The 19502-nt window shown below is 39.0% G+C and overlaps 1 protein-coding gene across 6 annotated transcripts in view; it reads right to left on the bottom strand.

Moving 5' to 3' along the window:
* The window catches only part of nrxn2b (neurexin 2b), a 687884-nt gene that overhangs the window by 293743 nt on the left and 374639 nt on the right, over positions 1-19502 (bottom strand). For all 6 annotated transcript variants that reach the window (XM_014336560.2, XM_014336561.2, XM_014336563.2 and 3 more), the window contains 2 exons: positions 6624-6797; positions 3436-3555 (listed from right to left, as the gene is read on the bottom strand). In XM_014336560.2, coding sequence (XP_014192046.1) covers positions 3436-3555; positions 6624-6797 — 294 coding nt within the window. The remainder of the gene's footprint in view (positions 1-3435; positions 3556-6623; positions 6798-19502) is intronic.

Below are 19502 nucleotides of genomic sequence, written 5' to 3' on the forward strand. Positions count from 1 at the left end.
ACTGTGAATCTGCATTCATAAATAATAACTGCAGTGTCAATAATTCTGATAACCTTTCCACTTAGAGTGAAACAAACGACTCTGGGACTGGACTGCGGAAATGACTCGAGCTTTTTCCACTGAAAAATATTCACCACGTGAAACACGTCTCTTACTGTGTTCTTGTGCGACTGAATTAAGCTGTAGGTGTGGGACTGTGCGTGTTTGCACCACTCTGTTTTATGTGTTTGTGTAGAGGAGTGTAGTGTACATGCAGAGAGTGATTAATCACCCAACGACCCTCTAAGCTTTGTCTACTATGGCCACCAAGAAAGCTCTTTTACAAACAACAGCGCAAGAATGATTACTGAAATAATTATGCATTATTTTATTCCCCACAGAGAATGAAAAGCAGTGGCAATCACATATCTTTTTTATTAAGTCTGTTTGTGTGGCCAGTAACACCGAAGTGTGATTGTGCGTGCGCTATATCTCTCCTTCCTACTGCGAGATAAAGAGGGGTCTTTGTCATTTATTTTTGCTCACCATATTTCTTCTTTTGATCACATGCATTTAAACTTTTTCTGTTAGAGTTAGGCGACCCAAACACTTGTTTATCCCAGATTTATTGTGATTGTGCAAAAAGACAAACAAGCAGGATCTATATAGGTTTTGTTGCACAACCCATAACCCTACTGGTAAGAGTCTGCAACTGCAAGTCGTCTGCATCCAAGGTAAACATGTTGAAATATCTCGGGATCTGGAGCACCCATTTCATTGCTACCCAGTATCATATTTCCTACCTTGGTTTTTCATAGCAATCTGAAGAAAAAGAAAAATCCTTGAAGTTCGGAGCATTTGAAATTTTCCTTACATAGTGATAAGATTCAAGAAGTATGAAGAGAAGAACGTTAAGATCAGAAGCCAAGAAGCCAAAAGCTCAAGTTAGTGTGAGCTCTCAAAGTCAGGAGATGAAATTTGATTTTCATAGTTTCAAGCAGACGGTAATGGCAGCAGAAGGTCAGGTCAAAAGATGCGGCGCTGTTGTCGGGGGAGAAAGGACAGGCTACAACAAAAACAAGCTACAGCAATGCATGCAAACCTGGAAGAGGCTGACATACTGCTGTGTTAAACATTTGGAATAATGTGTCAGTCGACATCAGCTTAGTTGATGATTATTGTGCTGATTATTCCAGACTGTTTAACAGTTCTTCAATGTATCATCTTACAAGAAAAAAATACTGATAGGGCCTTAATGTTTTTCAGTTTAATTTTAATTAGCTATGCTGACATGTGAAAACTAGCCCATTGTTGTGTCACCAACAAATTTGTGATGCCAACAGTTTTTTTTAAGCTGTTATGAATGAATATTATGAATCTTACACTAGTATGTCAGCCCCTCACTGAAAACGCATCATATCATTTGCAGCAAGTTGTGAGAGAACTTTAACCAGCAGCCAACAGATCTGTAAAATTGCACTTTTATAAACAAAAAAAAGATGAAAGGCCCATGTCAATGTTTACAGTCTTACATGTCTGAGATTTTCACAGCTTGATTTAAAGCTGAATCCTTAATAAGACTTTTCTGCACTGCAGACTCAAACTTGTTCTACATAGATGCTTCATTTTTTTCTCTGCAGTTACACAATAGATTTGATCGGGCTGCTGGTGAAGTCCTGTCCTCCATTCTATACATTCTCACAAAACAGACACATCTTCCAGATTCTTCTACAGAGCACATGTTGGTATACTCACTGGTTCCTTATATTTCTACCTGTCATGTTCGAAAGCAGCACAGTAAAGCTGCTAACGCGCCCCACAGGCAACAACTCGAGCACAGGAATAAGCCTCCTTTTCCCTTTTCTATCATTTGCTCTCCCCTCCCAAGCAGCGAAGGATCTCTGCTTATCTCGGCATAGCTGTCATGCCGACAAAACAGTTATCACCTTCTCCTCCTTGCTTGAGAGTTCCAGGAACCAAAAGAACACCTTGCTAATCAGCTCCTTACTATCATGCCCGGTCGTATTCTGTATAGCTAACCCAGCAGCCAATATAACGAGGGAAAAAGCACACAACAAAAATGAAGTCTTTCTCAAATAAAACATGGATTGGTTTAACAAAAGAAAAGAAACAGCAAAGAAGCTGAGGCTGGTACTTCTTAACCCACCACTTCATGAGCAAACAAAGACTTGTGCAAACAAGTCTATTAGCCTGTCACCCTACTTGTGCCCTTGCTTACATCAAGCCTGTGAAGAGTGCTGGATGCTAATTGTACATACGCTCCAAGTTACCAAGCAGCACACTGCTACAGACAGGATTCTTAAACAATGCAATATTTATTATTTTTTTTAAAAAAGGTATAAAATTAGCTTCATAACTTAGCTTTAACAGTTAACAACATAATGCATATTTCTACACTAAATCCAGAACAATGACAAATCAAACCTCACAGTCAGGTTTCTTATAGCTTATAATAAAACCTTCCCCATCAGACATCTGGATATTTATGAAGTCATTTCCACACTTCAGTGAAGCTAGTTCACACTTAATTATAGGGTGCACAGCTACTTCACCCTCAGTGAATGCCTTAGCCACAACCAGATTATAATATTACAAATGTACGAGAGGAAAAAAGAATGAAAAGCATTGACCTAAAAACCACATAAGTGACTAACCTGTGTCTCGCTGTTCTCTACCTTTTTTCTTTCACTCCCCAGCTTCCAGCCACCCAGCAGGGGGCTATGTGGCAGGTACATGGGACTTAGATCACTGTTTCTCCTCACAGCATGTGTTAGCACTCATGGTAAATTTCATGGTGAAGTTAGAGTTCTACAGGATTTTACTCTGAATAACAAGACAGTACCATCACCATCTGAAGAGTAATGAATGAGTCCAATCTGTGTGGCCCTACTGAAGTGCGATAATGACTTTACCTTGTTAAACAATGTTTATGCAAGCTGTAGAGCTTGTTAACATTTGACTGTTCACAATTAAAATATCCTAACATTAGCTAATAATTATAATTATCCAATTAAAGTCATTATTATTAGCTAATGTTTAGATATTTTAATTGTTAGCAGTTAAATGTTAACAAGCCCTGCAGCTAATTTACAAAAACATTTTTTAGTTCCAAAATGAGACACCGGATCTGTGAGGATGTGTTCATGTATGTAGAAATGCAGCACAAGAACATCCATCTACTAAATGACGGCTTGAAGATTCATGCAAAAAATTAAATCATCAATTGGAGAATGCTCACCAATCACTTTATTAATACAATACAGACCTCTTTCATTGACACTCTGAAAGCAGACTTACAACGTTGCCTGTGGAGCTTTAACTTTAAACCACTAAACAACAGCTAACCACCACTGAATATGTTTCCACCGCCTGACTCACTGCACTCACACACCTTCTAACCATTTTTAAACAATTAAAACAAAAACTTTGACTTACGGTCGTTGCAAAATGAGCCTCCATAGGACGTCATGCTGCAATCGCAGGTGAAGCCCTCCCATTGCTGGAGACACACCCCCTGATGGTAGCAGGACTCCTCCGTACAGGTGGTACTGGGTCCTGAAGACAAAACCAAAACATCACATTTTTTGTTCAATCTCATTCAAAATTAAATATTTCTAAGACCAAAAGGCAGAAGCAAACGATCATGCACTCTGGATAATGAGAGCAAAGGACAATTTTTAAAGCTCCATTTAGCAATTCGTGACTTTTCCACTGTGGATTACACACACTATTGACCCAACAGTGCACTGTCACATCAGCTGGCAAGATTCAACAAGTGTTTTGCCTTTGCTGACTGACTGAAATGGAAGAAGACATGACTTTCCAAGAAAACTAGATTTTGACTACTTGTGCTCAAAATAAAGATGGTAATGGTAAAATGATAATGCTAGAAGGCAAAAGAAAATAACAATGAACCACTGTTATAAGATTAGGATACAGATCACATGTTAGGAAAACAATGTTTCTAAAAATAAATGTGTGTGGTGGCTGTTGTGTTGGTGGGGTTTCTCATTAAAATCTCAATTAAACACAGACATTTTTAAAGAACCATGGTTCAGTGCCAGACTAATTTGTTTCCACAAAGATAAACAGACATCTCACTGTGCCATTTACAAGTGGTCCAATTAAGACACCCCCACCCGCGTGCTCCAAACTTATAAAAATGAAAGGTTTTATTTTGTGTTGTTTATATGCCAGTTTGCATTTAATCATTAGTTTTTAATAATCCTCCACAGCATGTCTTTCTCCCCTCACCAACCAATCACAGCAGATGGCTGCCCCTCCCTAAACCTGGTTCTGCCTGGTTTCCTCCTATCAAAGGGGAGTTTTTCCTTCCCACTGTCGCTAAATGCTTGCTCATAGGAGGTCATCTGATTGGGTGTTTTTCTCTGTATTATTGTAAGATCTTCACCTTAAATATAAAGTCCCATATATGACTCAAAGTGAATTAAATTGAATTGTTTTAAATTGTCCACTTTCTGTGTTAACTATGTCCTTATTTACTGATTAAAACTGTGTTCCCTTAAGGAGCTAATAGAATATATTGTCATAAGCAAAAGCCATTAAATGATTTGCTCATTCTTCCTTTATATTACTCACGTTATCTTTGCATTTCTTCCTGAGAGCTCATGAGAACTTGCTATCAGGTGCCTTAAACTTGTTGGAGCCTAAAACTCTCATCTGTTATGTTTGCTCCAAATGTTCAAGAAAAGGTAAAAAGCAACTGAGCACATATCTCCATTACCTTGCTGTTGACAACCGGGTGCTCGATTAGCAGCTTGGTTACAACTTGAACATCTGCCTACGTACTAATAGTGTGCTTAATTGAGTTTCTTAAGCAAATATTTCACCAATCCTTGCAAAAATTATTATGTAGCTTACATGCTTTTTTTTTTAAAATTATTTACTTATTTATTTTGCATGATTAGAAAATGTAAATTGAAAGCATTTTGTATTTATCTTGGACATAGACTGCCTATTTTTTGCTTATTTCTCCTGTCTTGAGCTACAATGAATAAGCAACAGTGCTTTTGTACCTTGACTTCAGTCTCCTTCACTTCCTCCCCTCATCTTGTTTTTTGTTGTTGTGATCCGCTGAGTCAGTATGCAGTTACAAGAGAAAGCTCAATGTTCTAGCCTTTGTCTGGCCTTATCTCTGGAGAGACTAGACCAGCAGCCACCTCTGACCACTCTGTATCCCCAGTCCACAAGCTAACAATGACCTAAGAACCAGGTTGGTGCGGACCCTGGCAGTGATCCACATCCAGGAAAATAATACATCTAAAAAAGTCACCTTCAGCGGTCTTGCTTTTTCTTTTGAAACCCAGCATTTTAAAGATCGAACCTACCAACAGATCAATCATGTAAACAGCGCTTCTTCTCTGGTATATGGTTGGGGGAAAATATTCTGAAAGTGATTATAGTTAAATTAGATCACCAGTCAGAATAGTTTTTGATCTATTCCTGCAATATCAACAAGGGAAAACATGGTTTTGCAACAGCCCCAGGACTAGATATACTAATATTTGTCAAAAGAGTCCACCGTTCCAAAACTGGTCAATTACTACTGCTCAAATCCCTGGCACATCAAATCATTAACTAATATTAGCATCCATTTCTGGTGCCTGCGGGATTCAATATGATAGCTTAATGCAGTTTTAAACTCTGTTTGGAGCGAAGTAATTGTGGTGTATAACTGTAGGCAGGTAATAAGGCTGGCTGGCAGAAGTAGCAGCGTTAGGGAGCAAGAGGGGGGGGGGGGAAGCTGGATCACTACTGCATCTAGTCGGCCAATGCGGTCCTCAGGGAAATCAAGTCTGTGCTCTCCAACGTTCTGTATGCCATTGAGACGTGGTGGAGGGGAGTTAAGGGTGGGGTGTGTGGAAGGGGAAATGCTATAGCCAAAATCTACTGTTATACTCAGGATTAACTACCCCACACCATAGCCATGCAGCCTGAGACATGGTGGCCAGCCCTGCGCAGCAGAGGTAAAAACATGACAAATGCAAGATTGATGAAGCAAAAGCCAGCAAGGGTGGAGCACTGCTGAGATTTGCCACACTGACAATAACATTAGAGGGGAGAGGTGCTTCCCTCATGCAGGTTTTATAGTGCAATAGAGAGGATATACAGAGGACAGACTGTAAGAACTGTCCCGAGCTCAGAGAATTAGGCGTGGCCATTGGCGATATTAGGGAATAAAGTATATGGAAAATGGACTCGGTTACTATACTTCAGTGTCTTAAATGGTCGCTTAGCTAAAGAAGCAGGCTTATGTTAAAGCAGGTCACAATGAAACTTTAAGAAGGCAGAGTTACTATTAGAAATACGATTTTTACTCATGTCCCAAAACAACAAACTCAACTTCCGAATCGTTTCCTCATAATTGCAGTCAATATGTAAAGTGAGAAACTGTTGAACAGCTGGCATTCACTGAATGAAATGACTCTTATTAATATCAAGACAAGTGTATTCTACACTAGATGGTAATCATTGCCATTTGATTTCCCCCTAGTGACTCACAGGTAAGATAATGATTTAATGATTGATTGAGTGATTTCTTATCTTTAAACAGTTTAATTGCATATTAAGCTCAGTATATGAGAGCTGCTGCTTCTACTTACCATCGCAGCCTCGTTCCACCTGGCCCACCCTGTGGAGGGCATCTGCGATCAGGTCAGGGAGTCTCCCATTCAGGTCCACAGAGGCCAGACAGCCCTGGTACCCGTCCCGAGATGCAATCAGTTTGGGCAGATTGCTGTACATGCTCTTTGTCACGCCACCGATGTACAGCTCCCCTGCAAAACACACCCATAATAAGACCAATGAGAAATAGCCAATGGTTAACATTAGTAGAAATCCTTTAAATTTACTGGTTCATTTTAGTTAAAAACAAACAAACAAAAAAACTACATTTTGATTTCTAACAGCAACGGGTGTCAATAGGAGGCTTTTATACAACACGGTCGCAGTATAAAAATAGGTTGCCAAATATTTCAGTGGTCTAGAAATAGAGCGATGATGGAAATACATACCAAATAATTACATCCATATTTGGAGTATCACTCAGTGACTGTAATCAACTCAGAAATGGATGCATAGCAATATCTGCGTATACGTGTGCCGGTATAAAATGTCAGATACTCTAATATAGTTTTTGAATGAAAAGCACAGTTATGGAAAAGAACTTGAACATCATGTTAGCATAATAACAACACCAAGTACTGTGACCGTGGCTGCTGGTATTTTGAGCAAATCATTAAGCCATCTGTAGGTACATGGGGTTCCATATGAATGCCAAACTATGCTTGTGCACTGTGAAGATTTGTACCATCAATGTTGGGAGGTTTTCTCCTGAGAGACACTCTGACAAAAGGCTTGTCACTGAGGCGGCAAGAACATATCTGAAGAACATGTTCGATTCAAAGAAACAGCTTATGGTTGACATGTGTAAACTGTACAGTAGCAAGCCACAAGGATTGGCAATGTCATGTGAAACCTGACAGACGTATTCCACCAACATGTCCGTGTACTGCACTCTCATGGAGTGAAAGATAAACATATAAAGCTCTTTAAGCAGACAGAATTTGCGAATCCTTAGCAAAATGATAAAGCTACAAATGAAGGTCTCTTTATATTACTACATAAAAGGAAATAACCATCACTTTTTCTTTCTTCCAATTATTTTCCCTCTCTCTTTTTCTATTTCAGCTCTCTGTTCTGGAAAGTTTTGCAGAAAATGCCAAGCGAAATTATGATAAACACAAAAAGGCCTTTGATGTAAATGCATATGAATAAACACGGTTTGAAATGCTTCAGGCTTTTCATATCATCAAAACTCCTACTTTACGCTTTATCTTTAAGAAGGCATAAAACGAGCATCCGGCAAAACCTTTCACACAGGGGCAAGATCCTGCTACAAAGATAAGGCCATCTGAAAACCTTCCTACTTGGACAAACTACAATAATTATTTTTTCACAGCTGAAAACCAGAACTTTCAACTGAGAAGCAATGAGCCACAAGGTCAATTATATGTGGACTTTGTGTAATGGAATGAGTCAATGATGTTTGCCAAGTCGTGTCTAGAATTAATGAGTACTTGACACTTCATATTTTCCAGCCAGGGCTCCCGGGCATTATAATCAATACAAGGAACGCATTAGCTGTCCAACTGAACGATGTCCTGAAATCATGGCTGTAAGAACCATTTAGCAAATATGAAATTATCAGTATGGTATTAATCTCAAAAGAGCAAACAACGCATTTCCGCAGAAGTCAACAGCATGTTAGAGATTGTACTAACCAACTGCATAACTAGAGCAGACGAGACAGGAAGGAGGGCTGTGCCAGATGTACTGTAAAAATTAGTCATGCAAGTTTTGTTTTCTTTCAGTGGAGTAAAGAGTACAGCTGAAGAATAAGTATGCAGCGCAGATGCACACGCCCACTCAGCGAACTGGGGTCTCGCTGTGCTCCGATTGGAGTTGAATATCTTTTCATTTGAATTACAGATTTCTTTGGCTAAAGTTTTGCCTCCCTGTTCATCTGGGCCATGGACGTTTTATTCCACAGCAAATATTAAAGCTCATCTACCTTCATTTTTTTTGGTTTTCTGTTTCTTTCATCTAACATTGTTTTACTGTGACGGTTCCTGACATCTGAAGAGATCACCTACTTACATCACAACTTTCGTATCTATTAATTTTCTGTTTATACAGTAGAATGCTTCAATTTCGCGCAGTTATAATGAGCACAATTTTACCATTTTTACATTTGACAGATGCTCCTAATTTAGGCTCATTTGTTTTCACACTTATTTGAAAAATAACTTTTAAAACATAAGACATAAGTAAGGCACCGACTTTACTTTCAATCACATCTATAATTTGCTGTTAGCTGTGATTTAGCACACAGTGCTACTGATAGTCAGGTTCAGAGCTTAGCAAAACTCTGTTTAGTTATTATTAATCTCTGGTCTTTTTTCGTGTCTGCCCAAACCGGTCGTGGCAGATGGCTGCTGCTTCCTGAGCCTGGTTCTGCCGAAGGTTCCTTCCTATTAAAAGGGAGTTTTTATGTTCCAAGTTCTTGCTCACAGGGGGTGATCTGATTTTTGGGGTTTTCTCCCTATTACCGTGGGGTTTTTACCTCACAATATAAAGTGCCTTAAGGCAACTGTTGTGATTTGGCGCTACACAAATAAAACTGAATTGAATTGGATAAAATGATTTCTCGACAGATGATGTCTATCATGTTGTGACTACCTACTTTAATATTTGAATATGACGTGCGCAGTGTTGTTACAGTTTTAGGACTGTTTAAGAACAAAAGTTTAGAACGATGAGTAACCATTTTCCTCCCAGCCAGAGACTGTGTCGTGGTCTGGGCTCTGCTGTCCCAGCAGTAATGCATGGCTGTTCTGCTGAAGAGCTCAAAGACATCCACAAGACGGGACCAATTACAGCCTCCCAGACCTCACCGGAGAACACCACCTCCACATCTCTACGGTTACCATAATGACCTCTCAGGGGCTGATGGGAGGAATTGGGATGCTTGGATACAGAGCTCTAGAGAGCGTCTGACAGCACCATGTGCAAGAGCACACTGCATAACGTTTACACTAGACAAAAAAGATTTTAAAGGGTTTTAAAGTAAAATATAGATCTCTGTAATAATGGTTTCATTTCTTTTTCATGGTGTGAAACCTCATATAAAAGACTTTGTGAGACTTGGATGGATCACTTTGGGAACAATGGAAGGTCTTCAACACTTGACCCTTTTTTGATAACTCTCAATTTTATATTCTTAGAAGTGCAATGTTGAAATCTATTATTATTTAGCCCATATTGGAATACCATCAATTTACTGTAAGCCTGCAAAGTAGCAGAAGATTTGTAAATAAAGAAAAATCTTAATTACGTAAAATATTTCAGCATTTCCATTGCAGGATTCACATTTAAGCAAATATTTGCCACTGGCCATATTACCTCCTTTACTTGCTCAAAGGGTTGGATTTTCTTGAGCTGTATTGATTCCAGTAAAGCACAAGCAAGCTCAAAGAGTACTCAAAGATTTGCTTAGCTGTTATAAATATGGCTGTGCTGAAAGTTTCAGGCAGAAAATCGTATAACAGCACAGTGACAGGGGGAAACGTGGCATCAGATCTAAGTGAAACTGTCAGAAGTTAAATTGTTTTTCTAAGAAAAACCGGGGCTTTCTCGGCTTCAAATCTGAAGGTTAGCAAGAAGGCTGACAAAGAGGGTAGTACATGACATTGAAAAATGCTTTGCATAAATTGAGAAGTTGGATCCGAAGCAATATCACCCAGGCAAGAAGAGAAATGGAAAACAATTTCATCACAGACACAGAATTTCCTTAAGTTCTCTCTGTTGTCCACATTCAAGGTGGTGCACAAAATGACACTAAGCAACACAGTGGGTTCCCTTCTCATTTAAATATGCCGAATGATTGACGATAAGATTCTAATTGAAAGCGAGAGTCTGGTTTAAATATCACAATAAATATCACAACAATCCTCTTATCACCGGGGTAGCAATAATTTTGTCCAAGCAATTTTAGATCTCCCAGAATAAGAAAGTATTCAGCTCACAGCTCGTTTTATTGTATGACAGACCAGCAGCATGCAGGCACGCAAGACAAAGGAGCTTTTTGTTTCCAACTTTTTTTGGAAGAATTTTGTTTCAGTGAGATGTATGAGTCCGGACAGTTTCGGCTGTGTCTGTGTATATCCACTGTGTACTTTGGTCTGAAAAATGGCCAAAGTTTGCAGGATAAAAAAAAAAATGTTTGAAAGACACAGCCGCATTTAGTGCTTTGTCTACAAGTCCCAAAGCTCCAATTTAATCCCTTTTATTATTTTATACTTATCTGCACGCCACAAAGCTCTTGCAAAGATACATACATATGCATAGAATAGTTGTTTAAGATTTTAATTCATTTTCTGAAAAAAATGTTGTTTAAATCCAATAACAATGTTAAGCTGTTCATTTTATGCGGTCAGTATGGCTCGTCAGCTCAAGACAGGAACTGTATCTCATCCCTGCCTGTAATTGGCTCCCAAGTGCAGTGATGGTATTGCAGTCTTTGCCCATAACTTGCAAAACATATTTTTTGTGTGTGTCTGTCTGTATATAATATAAAGTCTGATAATGACAACAGGCAACGAATGCACAATGCCGATCCGGTCTCTAAACAACACTCTGGCTCCTTCTTGCTGATTCCTTGCTGTACACAAAGCTGACCATTAACTTTCATGCTCACGCATTTCTCAAGTCTTCACTCTGGCTGTTGCTTCTTTTTGCTTCAATATTATGCTGGCTACAAGTTGCTAAGATTAAATAATCACTGAAGAGAAACACATGCAAAAACATGCATTTATACAGAGTGTTAGCAATGGCAGAGCACGTTACTGCAGAGGTTTGATGAGGGAGGGGATTGCACTCCAGGCTTGGCTGGGACAATGGCATCCAGCAGGAAGATGCAGGGAATCTGTGATTGCTAATTACAGACGCTCAAAAAATCTGTAAGGATGCCTCAACAAGATGACTGGTGTAGAGAATAAATGTTGACGCAGCTTGTGCGTTAATTGCTGATGCTAAATTATAAGACGTATAATTATGTTGTATGTTATGTCTCTGTTTTGGATGTGTGCTTTTGAGATGTTTTGAATACTGCCTGAGGGGGTAAAAAAAAAGAAAAGATTCAAGGCAAGTAAAGCTGTAATTATATGATACAATTGTGACAGCAGGTGCATTCTTGCTCTTGCTCCTGCTAAATGTTACAGCAGCAACAGGTGGAATTCATTTTTAAAACTAATCCCCGTCTAAAAAAAAGGACCACAGACAGAGTCAACTGAAAAGACCAGTAAGGTGAAATGCAGTCTAATAATATTTAGCTAACATCACCAGCAAAGCAATGATGAATATTCACGTTGATTTTTGATCCTTGATAGGAACTACTTTAAACCACAGCCACGCTAGTGATACTTATTGCATAATCAAATGAGTCATTACATTTCTTTGACTGCAGGTAATACGAGCAACAGAACTCAAGAAGGGGAAGAAATGTTCTTGATTAGCAATTTGCTCATTATTGTTTGTTAATCTACATCAACAAAAACAAAGTATGACTGAATTAAATACTCTAATAAGAGAGACGGCTTCTGCAAATACCAAAAACGTAGTAATTGTGCTAAACATTTCAGGTCTGATTCACAGTAGATTAGCTGTGACATCAACAAAACAGCAACATAAAATATCACGCAGCCTTATGAGTCAACTAGAGAAGAAAACTGAAATGTTCTTTTATAGGTGACAAGAGGCGTTGTGTGTCCCATGGCCAAACCTTTCAGTTGATATTAGCACCACAGTGAAGAATAGAATAGCATTGCTTGTGGTGTTAACATCCATAAGTGCTGTGCTGTGTTGGAACTGGTGCGCACTCTTTTAATAAAGCCCTCGATACACTATAATCATTTATGGCATAGCCTGTGGTATTAAGATTATACAAGCTATAACCAACCCATAATTTCCCCACTGGCTGTATATCTAGATTAGAAAAAGAGAAGAAAACAATGGCAAACTCATTATTTCTACAACAAAAAGGGAAATAACACACGTAACCGCAACTTTACATTGACGCAAACTCACTCTGTTGTCACGCGAGTCCTTGAAGGGGCTTGAGCAGAATTTGTGCCCGTGCTTGCCTGTGACACTTTCTGAAAGATTGTATAGTGACACAGACAGGCATTATTACACACTTTCATGCTTCCATTCTCTCTCTATGAAATGTCACTCCATATTCAATGTCCTTTCGCTTTGCCTTGGCTCTATTGCACTTCAGCTTTTTCGACTTTGCTCGGTCACCCTTCTTCACTCTCCATTTTGCCCGTATTTGTCTTCATTTCTCTGCCCTCTTATTTCCCATCCTCACTGTTTTACACTCACAATATTCTTGCCTTGTCTGTCTTTATCTCCTTTTTACAATCCCTGTCTCTTTGCTTTACTTAGTTCCAGCTGATATGCGGTGCAAATGCCAGCACAGGTCAGTTGTTTTTACTGGTTATGCGAGTGTCTGGTTTTCATTACATCAATCAAAACTAGCAGAAGCTGAGCACGGACAGCATGCACTTTTGAACTGATGATGTCTTTTAGGTAAGACTTTTGGTTTTGCCCATAAATGAGTGCCTGATCAATTTCTGGTTAATATAGCACAGATGTTACAAACACAGAAGGGTTTGAGATACCTGCGAATCAGACAGTTTGCTCATATCTTTCCCAGTAGCTGCTCCCACAGTGTCCTAGCAGCTTACTTTTGATGAAACAAGTCTGCAATATCACATCAATCTTTCTCTGCTGAACAGATTTCACACATTTTAAACATGTATAATTCTGTGTTAACAAGATCAATAGGACCAAAGGTTGGCTTCTCTATCACAGTTCTTTCTTTTCTGTTATTTTCCATTGTCCAGATATATCTCTATTTACATAAACTGTGATCCACATTATACAGCTTATGTAAAATGAAAATTGAATGACTTTTATTCAAATTTTTTTTGCTTCTTTTATTTCCTCTGACTTCAAAAAAGGTATCAATCACAGCCAAAGGGATTTTTTTGTTTTGTTTTTGTAAGCAAGACTCAGTTGTCATGCAATATGTGGATGAAGGAGAATTAAATAAAACATGGAACAGTGCAGAGTCCCGAGAACCAGTAAGAAGTCGCTGAACTGTTAAAAGATCTGGGCGAGCACGAATAAATTTGCTTTGATAAAGGCTTGTTAAGAACAGAGAGAAACGTTTAGCTTGGAAACTGATACACATAGCACTGCAAATAGTTTCAATTACTGATAAATGGCATCATATGGTCCAGAAAGGTGGAGCTGTGGTTGGCTGGTAATGCTACATTAGCACCAGGGAAGTTGCTCTTTTCATAGGGATGTTAATGCTTCACGATGGCAGTTACAATACGTGGAATGTGTTTTTGATAATCTGCTGATTAATTGTAACGAATCATCAAAATCCAGAGTGTTATACAGGACCAGTATGTCATTAATGACACCCTGCAGAATGATATGTAAGCAGAATCTATACAGCTGTATACAAAAAGAAATATCTAAAGAAATATCTAAAGAAATATCATTTTTCACTTGTATTCATATCCTGGCTGTAATATAATTGTTAATTAATAAAGACATTCTTAATCATCGTGAAAAAATACAAACGTAACTGAACAAAAATGTCAAACATGGCGTAACAGCGGCACATTCTGGAGTCTTTCAGCCTCTCTTCCCCAGTATTTCTGACATGATGGAGAAGGGGTCCTGTTAGTTTGGAAAACAACACATGCACCCTTGACAATTTTGCATTCATAAGGGGCATTATTACTAGCCAGACACCTGCAGGTGAGCATCACCCAGCCAATGAGGCTCTAGGGAGTTATGACGATTTGGAACAAAAGCAGTTCCATTATCTGCTAACTAACCAACACTGAGTGTGGTTGAATTAGAGACCTTTTTTGTTGGTCTAAATTGAAAATCGTGTGGAAAGACAATTTGAAAGGTTCTATAACTGAAACAGTAGGAAATTGAGTCCAGTTATAATCTTTCTGGTGTTAGATAAATAAATTATTTTGCTACAGTTCTTGCATAACTGTCACCCATCACCTTTCCCCGCATTAACTGAACTTTCTGCTTTCTGCACTAATTGCTTACTTAGTTTTTGAAATGGTTCTCTTTACTGTGTCTCCTCTCCCATCAGTCCTTCAACATTTCACCTGGGAGTTATGGAAAACAAGATTTCTTTTCACTGGCTCATCTGCCAGGAGAGATGTTATAAATACATCAGTGGAAAAACAAAGTGCCATCTCCTTTCTGCCCTTCTACTTGAATGGATAAGAATTCAAGTGTTTTTCTTGATGAGCTCACTTAAATGTGTTTTTCCACGCCGATTAACTATCGTGAAACTGTTTCTTTAATATACATTGCATTTTTTGCATTTGTCTGCATAAAGGTTGTAAGACAGCATAGAATAAAAAGCCTAAAAAAGAGCATTAGGGTGCAGAAACAGACACACTCTCAGAAGAAATGCTCACTTTATCTCAGCTCCACCTTCAGTGAGGAAGCCAGCTTTTGAGAGAGAAGCCAGAAATGGAGAGAGAAGAAGGTGGGGTGGAAGAAAAAAAAATGGCCAAAGCTCAGAGTAATGCCACAGTAAATTGTATTGGAAGACAGGTCAGAGCAAGAAAAAAAGTTAAAACACACTGCTCTATTGCAGCACTCATGCTCCCTAGGCCGTCATTTACTGAGAGAGCCCTGACACTGAGCGGAAAATAGAGGGGGTAGAGAAGGACATGGGAGGGAAATGAATCAAAAGAAAACAAAAGGAGTCTGGATGGCAAGTGAGACTTTACAGGAGTATGCGGAGAACCTGTATAGAGGATACTGGGTTCGCATGGCATCTGATGTCTCAGCACCTTGTAAAAAATAACTTTTCTTTATTGGATGATGGCCATAAGCTAAAAACTGTAATTACAATCAGTGCTTATGTCCGTTTTGGAACTATGGCTGAGATCATTGTGATTCATCACCGACTGATTAAACTGTAGTTAAAACTATTCTAGGTGTTGATTGTAAACGTTAATGAGGAAGATAAGGACAGTGATCTCAGCATCATCAATTAAGCTGCTGCTGATGTAGATTATGACAAATAAACGGTGCGATGCCTCTGAAATCATCCCGCCCAGATTGCCAACACTGTCCTCACCTTCCTAAAGCTTCGCAGGAATTCAACCGGGTGAAGAAACAGCTCGAGACAGTTATACTGTTTGATTTCAGGTGCTAATCCGGTTTTGTGGCATATGATTTGTTCGTTATTATTATGCAAATGCTTCCAAGCGCTGCTTTGGCAGATCTTCATTACATTGCCTTCTCCCTCTCTGTCGTTCATGATCCAACGCCAGGTGCAAAGTGAAGCAGTGTTAAAGAGGAAATTGAATACAGCGCACGTTTTGTAATTCATCTGGTACACAGGTATTTCTCACGTTTCTCTTCCAAAGTAAATCAGATTCTAGAGAAAAATCAGACATCCACACCAAGTTCACTGTTTATGCTCAGAACAGTTACAGTTAAAATTCCCAAAGGACCACTGGGACCTCGAGAATGAACAAATAGAGACAAGTGAAAAAGCTGTTGTCCTTTTCCTGACGCAACAGATCTGGCTGATTGGTGTCAACAAACTGACTTGTATACAACTCCATAACGAATTTTTTATTTGATAGTCAGTGCTGTAATCAGGCTCATACCGCCCACAATCACTGGACGAGAATTTGTAATTCAAAACATCCAATATGATTCATTACTCTAAACTCCTGTGTAAATGCTTCACTTTAAACAATAAAGAGGCGTGTGCAGTGACTAACACAGATAATGTCTGGAAAACTGACACTGTTTTATTAACAGCTTTATCAATACCTTACTTGTTTAAGAGGAAAAAATATTGGATTGGTATTAGGGCTGTGCGATATGACCAAAATCTCATATCCCGATATAAGAATTCCATCGTCCGATAACGATATAAATCACAAAAATGTAACATTTTCTGTAAATTATGTGAATCTCGGGCAGCTCGACTTGCGAGAAGTGTTTCCAGCTGCGCGTCGCGTACCTGGAGTCGAGTGTTTTAACAGATGCATGAAACGATACATTTTTAGACATAAATTGTAACGGCCGCCGTTTTCTTTGTGAGTATTTATTACACGGCGTGCTGCGGGGAAAAGCCTGTTCTAACGTTTGAGTCTAAGGTTTATTTTTTAGCACCTGGCGGCTCTTTTTTGCTTCTCATCCGTAAGTAATCTGCTCTTTCACGTGATTCAGTTTATTTTGAAAAGTCTCAACAGGATCTTGAGCTTTATTACCGTCGTTGTTGCTAACGACAATGCATAAAAACAGACGCTTGTCCGTCGGTAGTGTGGTTATATTAAATATAAGAGAAAGAGAGAACTTTAAGAAATTAATAAAAACTACAGTGACCATCAAAAAGGTGAAAAAAATATTGCCGTAAACAGTTTATTTTGCGACACCACGAAACAAACGATAGCGTAAAATGAAATGATAGACGTTTTTATATCGTCATCCGATATATATCGTTACATCGAACAGCCCTAATTGGTATCGGTACAGGAGATATGAGTTATCTGTATTTGACATGAGCCATTCTTAATTCAGATATCAATGAGTTATTAGTATGCTCCCAGAAAAGCAAAGGATCTAACCTAGTGAAAGCAAAAATAGTTCTTTGTAGAGTGGCCATTAGAGAAGTTGTAGTCAATGACACCTCCACACTGGTTTGTGCAATCAGTCAGGGTGGCTTGGCCTTGACATTTCAGATTGATTTGGTTGGCTGTCAGCATATTTGAATAGTTGAAATTGTGTATAGAGGTGAAGAAGAAGACTGGCAGTATTTACATTTAAGACGTATAAAGCACTTTGAGTGCTGGAAAGGTGTTACATAAATGCAAGTACAGCCTGAAATACAGACAAATGTAATTTCAATTTAAACTGTTGGACATTTTTTTTTGTTGCACTGTACGAGATCTTTATTTAACAGTTCTTTTGTAACTGTTGGCACAAAGAAGCAGGCTTTAAAGGCTATTCACGTGGACATGACACTCAGAAAGAGGGCGACAAAAAGATGCAAAAGAGATGGAGAAGAGAAATGTATTCCTTTCACATAATAGAACGGGCCCTAGCATTATGGTAATGACATACAATATAATGGGAGGACAGGAAACCCCTCGGGATGTAATAGTGTATGTACATCATCAAAGGATGACTAGATTTTGATGTTTTAGGTCCATCCTGACAAAAGATTCCTTTGAATAAGCGGAAATGTGAAACCAGTGGTGACAGTGTTCTCAGGAGGACGGGGCTGGGCACCCACGGTAGCAGCGATGATGTTCTGCTCATGACCAGCGCCTGATGCAAGACATTGTTGCCCTTACAGTACACCCTTCAAGGCCCGATGTTGGGCAGTGGAAAATATACAGAGTCAAGTGTTTATAAAACACATACTATGGCTGAGTCAAGGTCAGAGGTAGTTAAAGTTATGTTCATTTTATCTCAGAATGTGGGGACGATCACACTGTTTACCGAATACACTCGAAGCCACTGTGTCCTTGAGTGAGACAATGAATTCCTAGCAGCTCCAGGGCTGCTGTACTGCTGTTCATCGTGATCCTCTTACAGAGAAGGGAGGCAAAAGATATATCTCGCCTGTGGGGAGGACAAGCAAGCAAAAATTTCTATGAAGTGTGACAATATTCCCCTAAATCCATAATATAAGAATGACTGAACCACTTACATATACTAGTTTGCTTTTTTTTCTTCATGTATCTTGGCAGAGAGCAGATATACTAAGAAAAGCACAGTTTTTCTGAAAACCCAGAATGGTTCCTATCGCTGCTATGCATTTGAACATGGATGAACAGTTGCGGCCTTTCCATATTTTATGGGATCACTTCAGATGACATGGTTCTGTTTCCTGACAAACTGAAAACCTTTCGAGTATCTATCAGTTTTGGGAAGTAGATTCTGCCTTTTAACTCTAGCCACTGCCACAGGAGAGTGCTAAAGTTTTCCAGGAGAGAGGAAGGTAGCGATCTAGGTTTTCCTAACTTGGAAGTAGCTGACATAGAATATAGAAAAATGAAAGGGCATCTCAGCAACATGAAACTTTTGATTAACGACACCAACGATTTTGAATTCTGCCTGAATCCTGTATTTACTTCCACTGACCATTTGCATGTGCCTCTAAAAAAATGGTAACAGAAAAAGAAACTGAAATCCACGAAGAATTAATCTTCTGGTCTATGTAAAATGTAAAAGGATTTTGGTGCTGTGGCTGTATTCGTTAGAGACTTTAGGTAGTGGTCAGATGCTGACATTATTGCAAAGCTTTGGGTCAATCAAATGGCTAATCTCTATTTTACTGTGGAGCTCATTAAAATGTGTGTACCTGTTTGTCTTTCTCCCCTCTTCTCCATATTGTGCTTCAATTTGTTCTGCTTTTGTTGGGAAATGGAATGTCATTGCTTTACAATTCCACAAAAATATGCCTCATTAGCTAGCATCTTCAAAAGAAAGGGACACATACTGTCTAAATACGCTCCTCCTAGATTCATCTCCTCATCCTGAATAGATTTATTCTACTGTTGTTAATGTCCCTCATTTCCCCATCACTGTATTTAATAAAGGCAATTAATATCTTTGACATTCTCGTGTTTCTTGCATAGTAAAACAAATTATTCCCTCAGGGCAATCAATGTTTATGTTTACCTCCTTTTCCACAGGCCCGGCACTGTTCACTTCAATTTCAGATTTAAAAGAGGTAAAAAGCATCACTGTAATAACAGTCAGCCTGAAGTTAAACTAGCAGTCATCTGCTTCGTATTGGGGCAGCTGTGGCTCAGGTGGTGGAGTGGGTCAGTGGA

Source organism: Haplochromis burtoni, unplaced genomic scaffold, assembly GCF_018398535.1.
Source record: "Haplochromis burtoni strain Fernald_Lab_line unplaced genomic scaffold, NCSU_Asbu1 Contig_143, whole genome shotgun sequence".
Taxonomy (NCBI): domain Eukaryota; kingdom Metazoa; phylum Chordata; class Actinopteri; order Cichliformes; family Cichlidae; genus Haplochromis; species Haplochromis burtoni.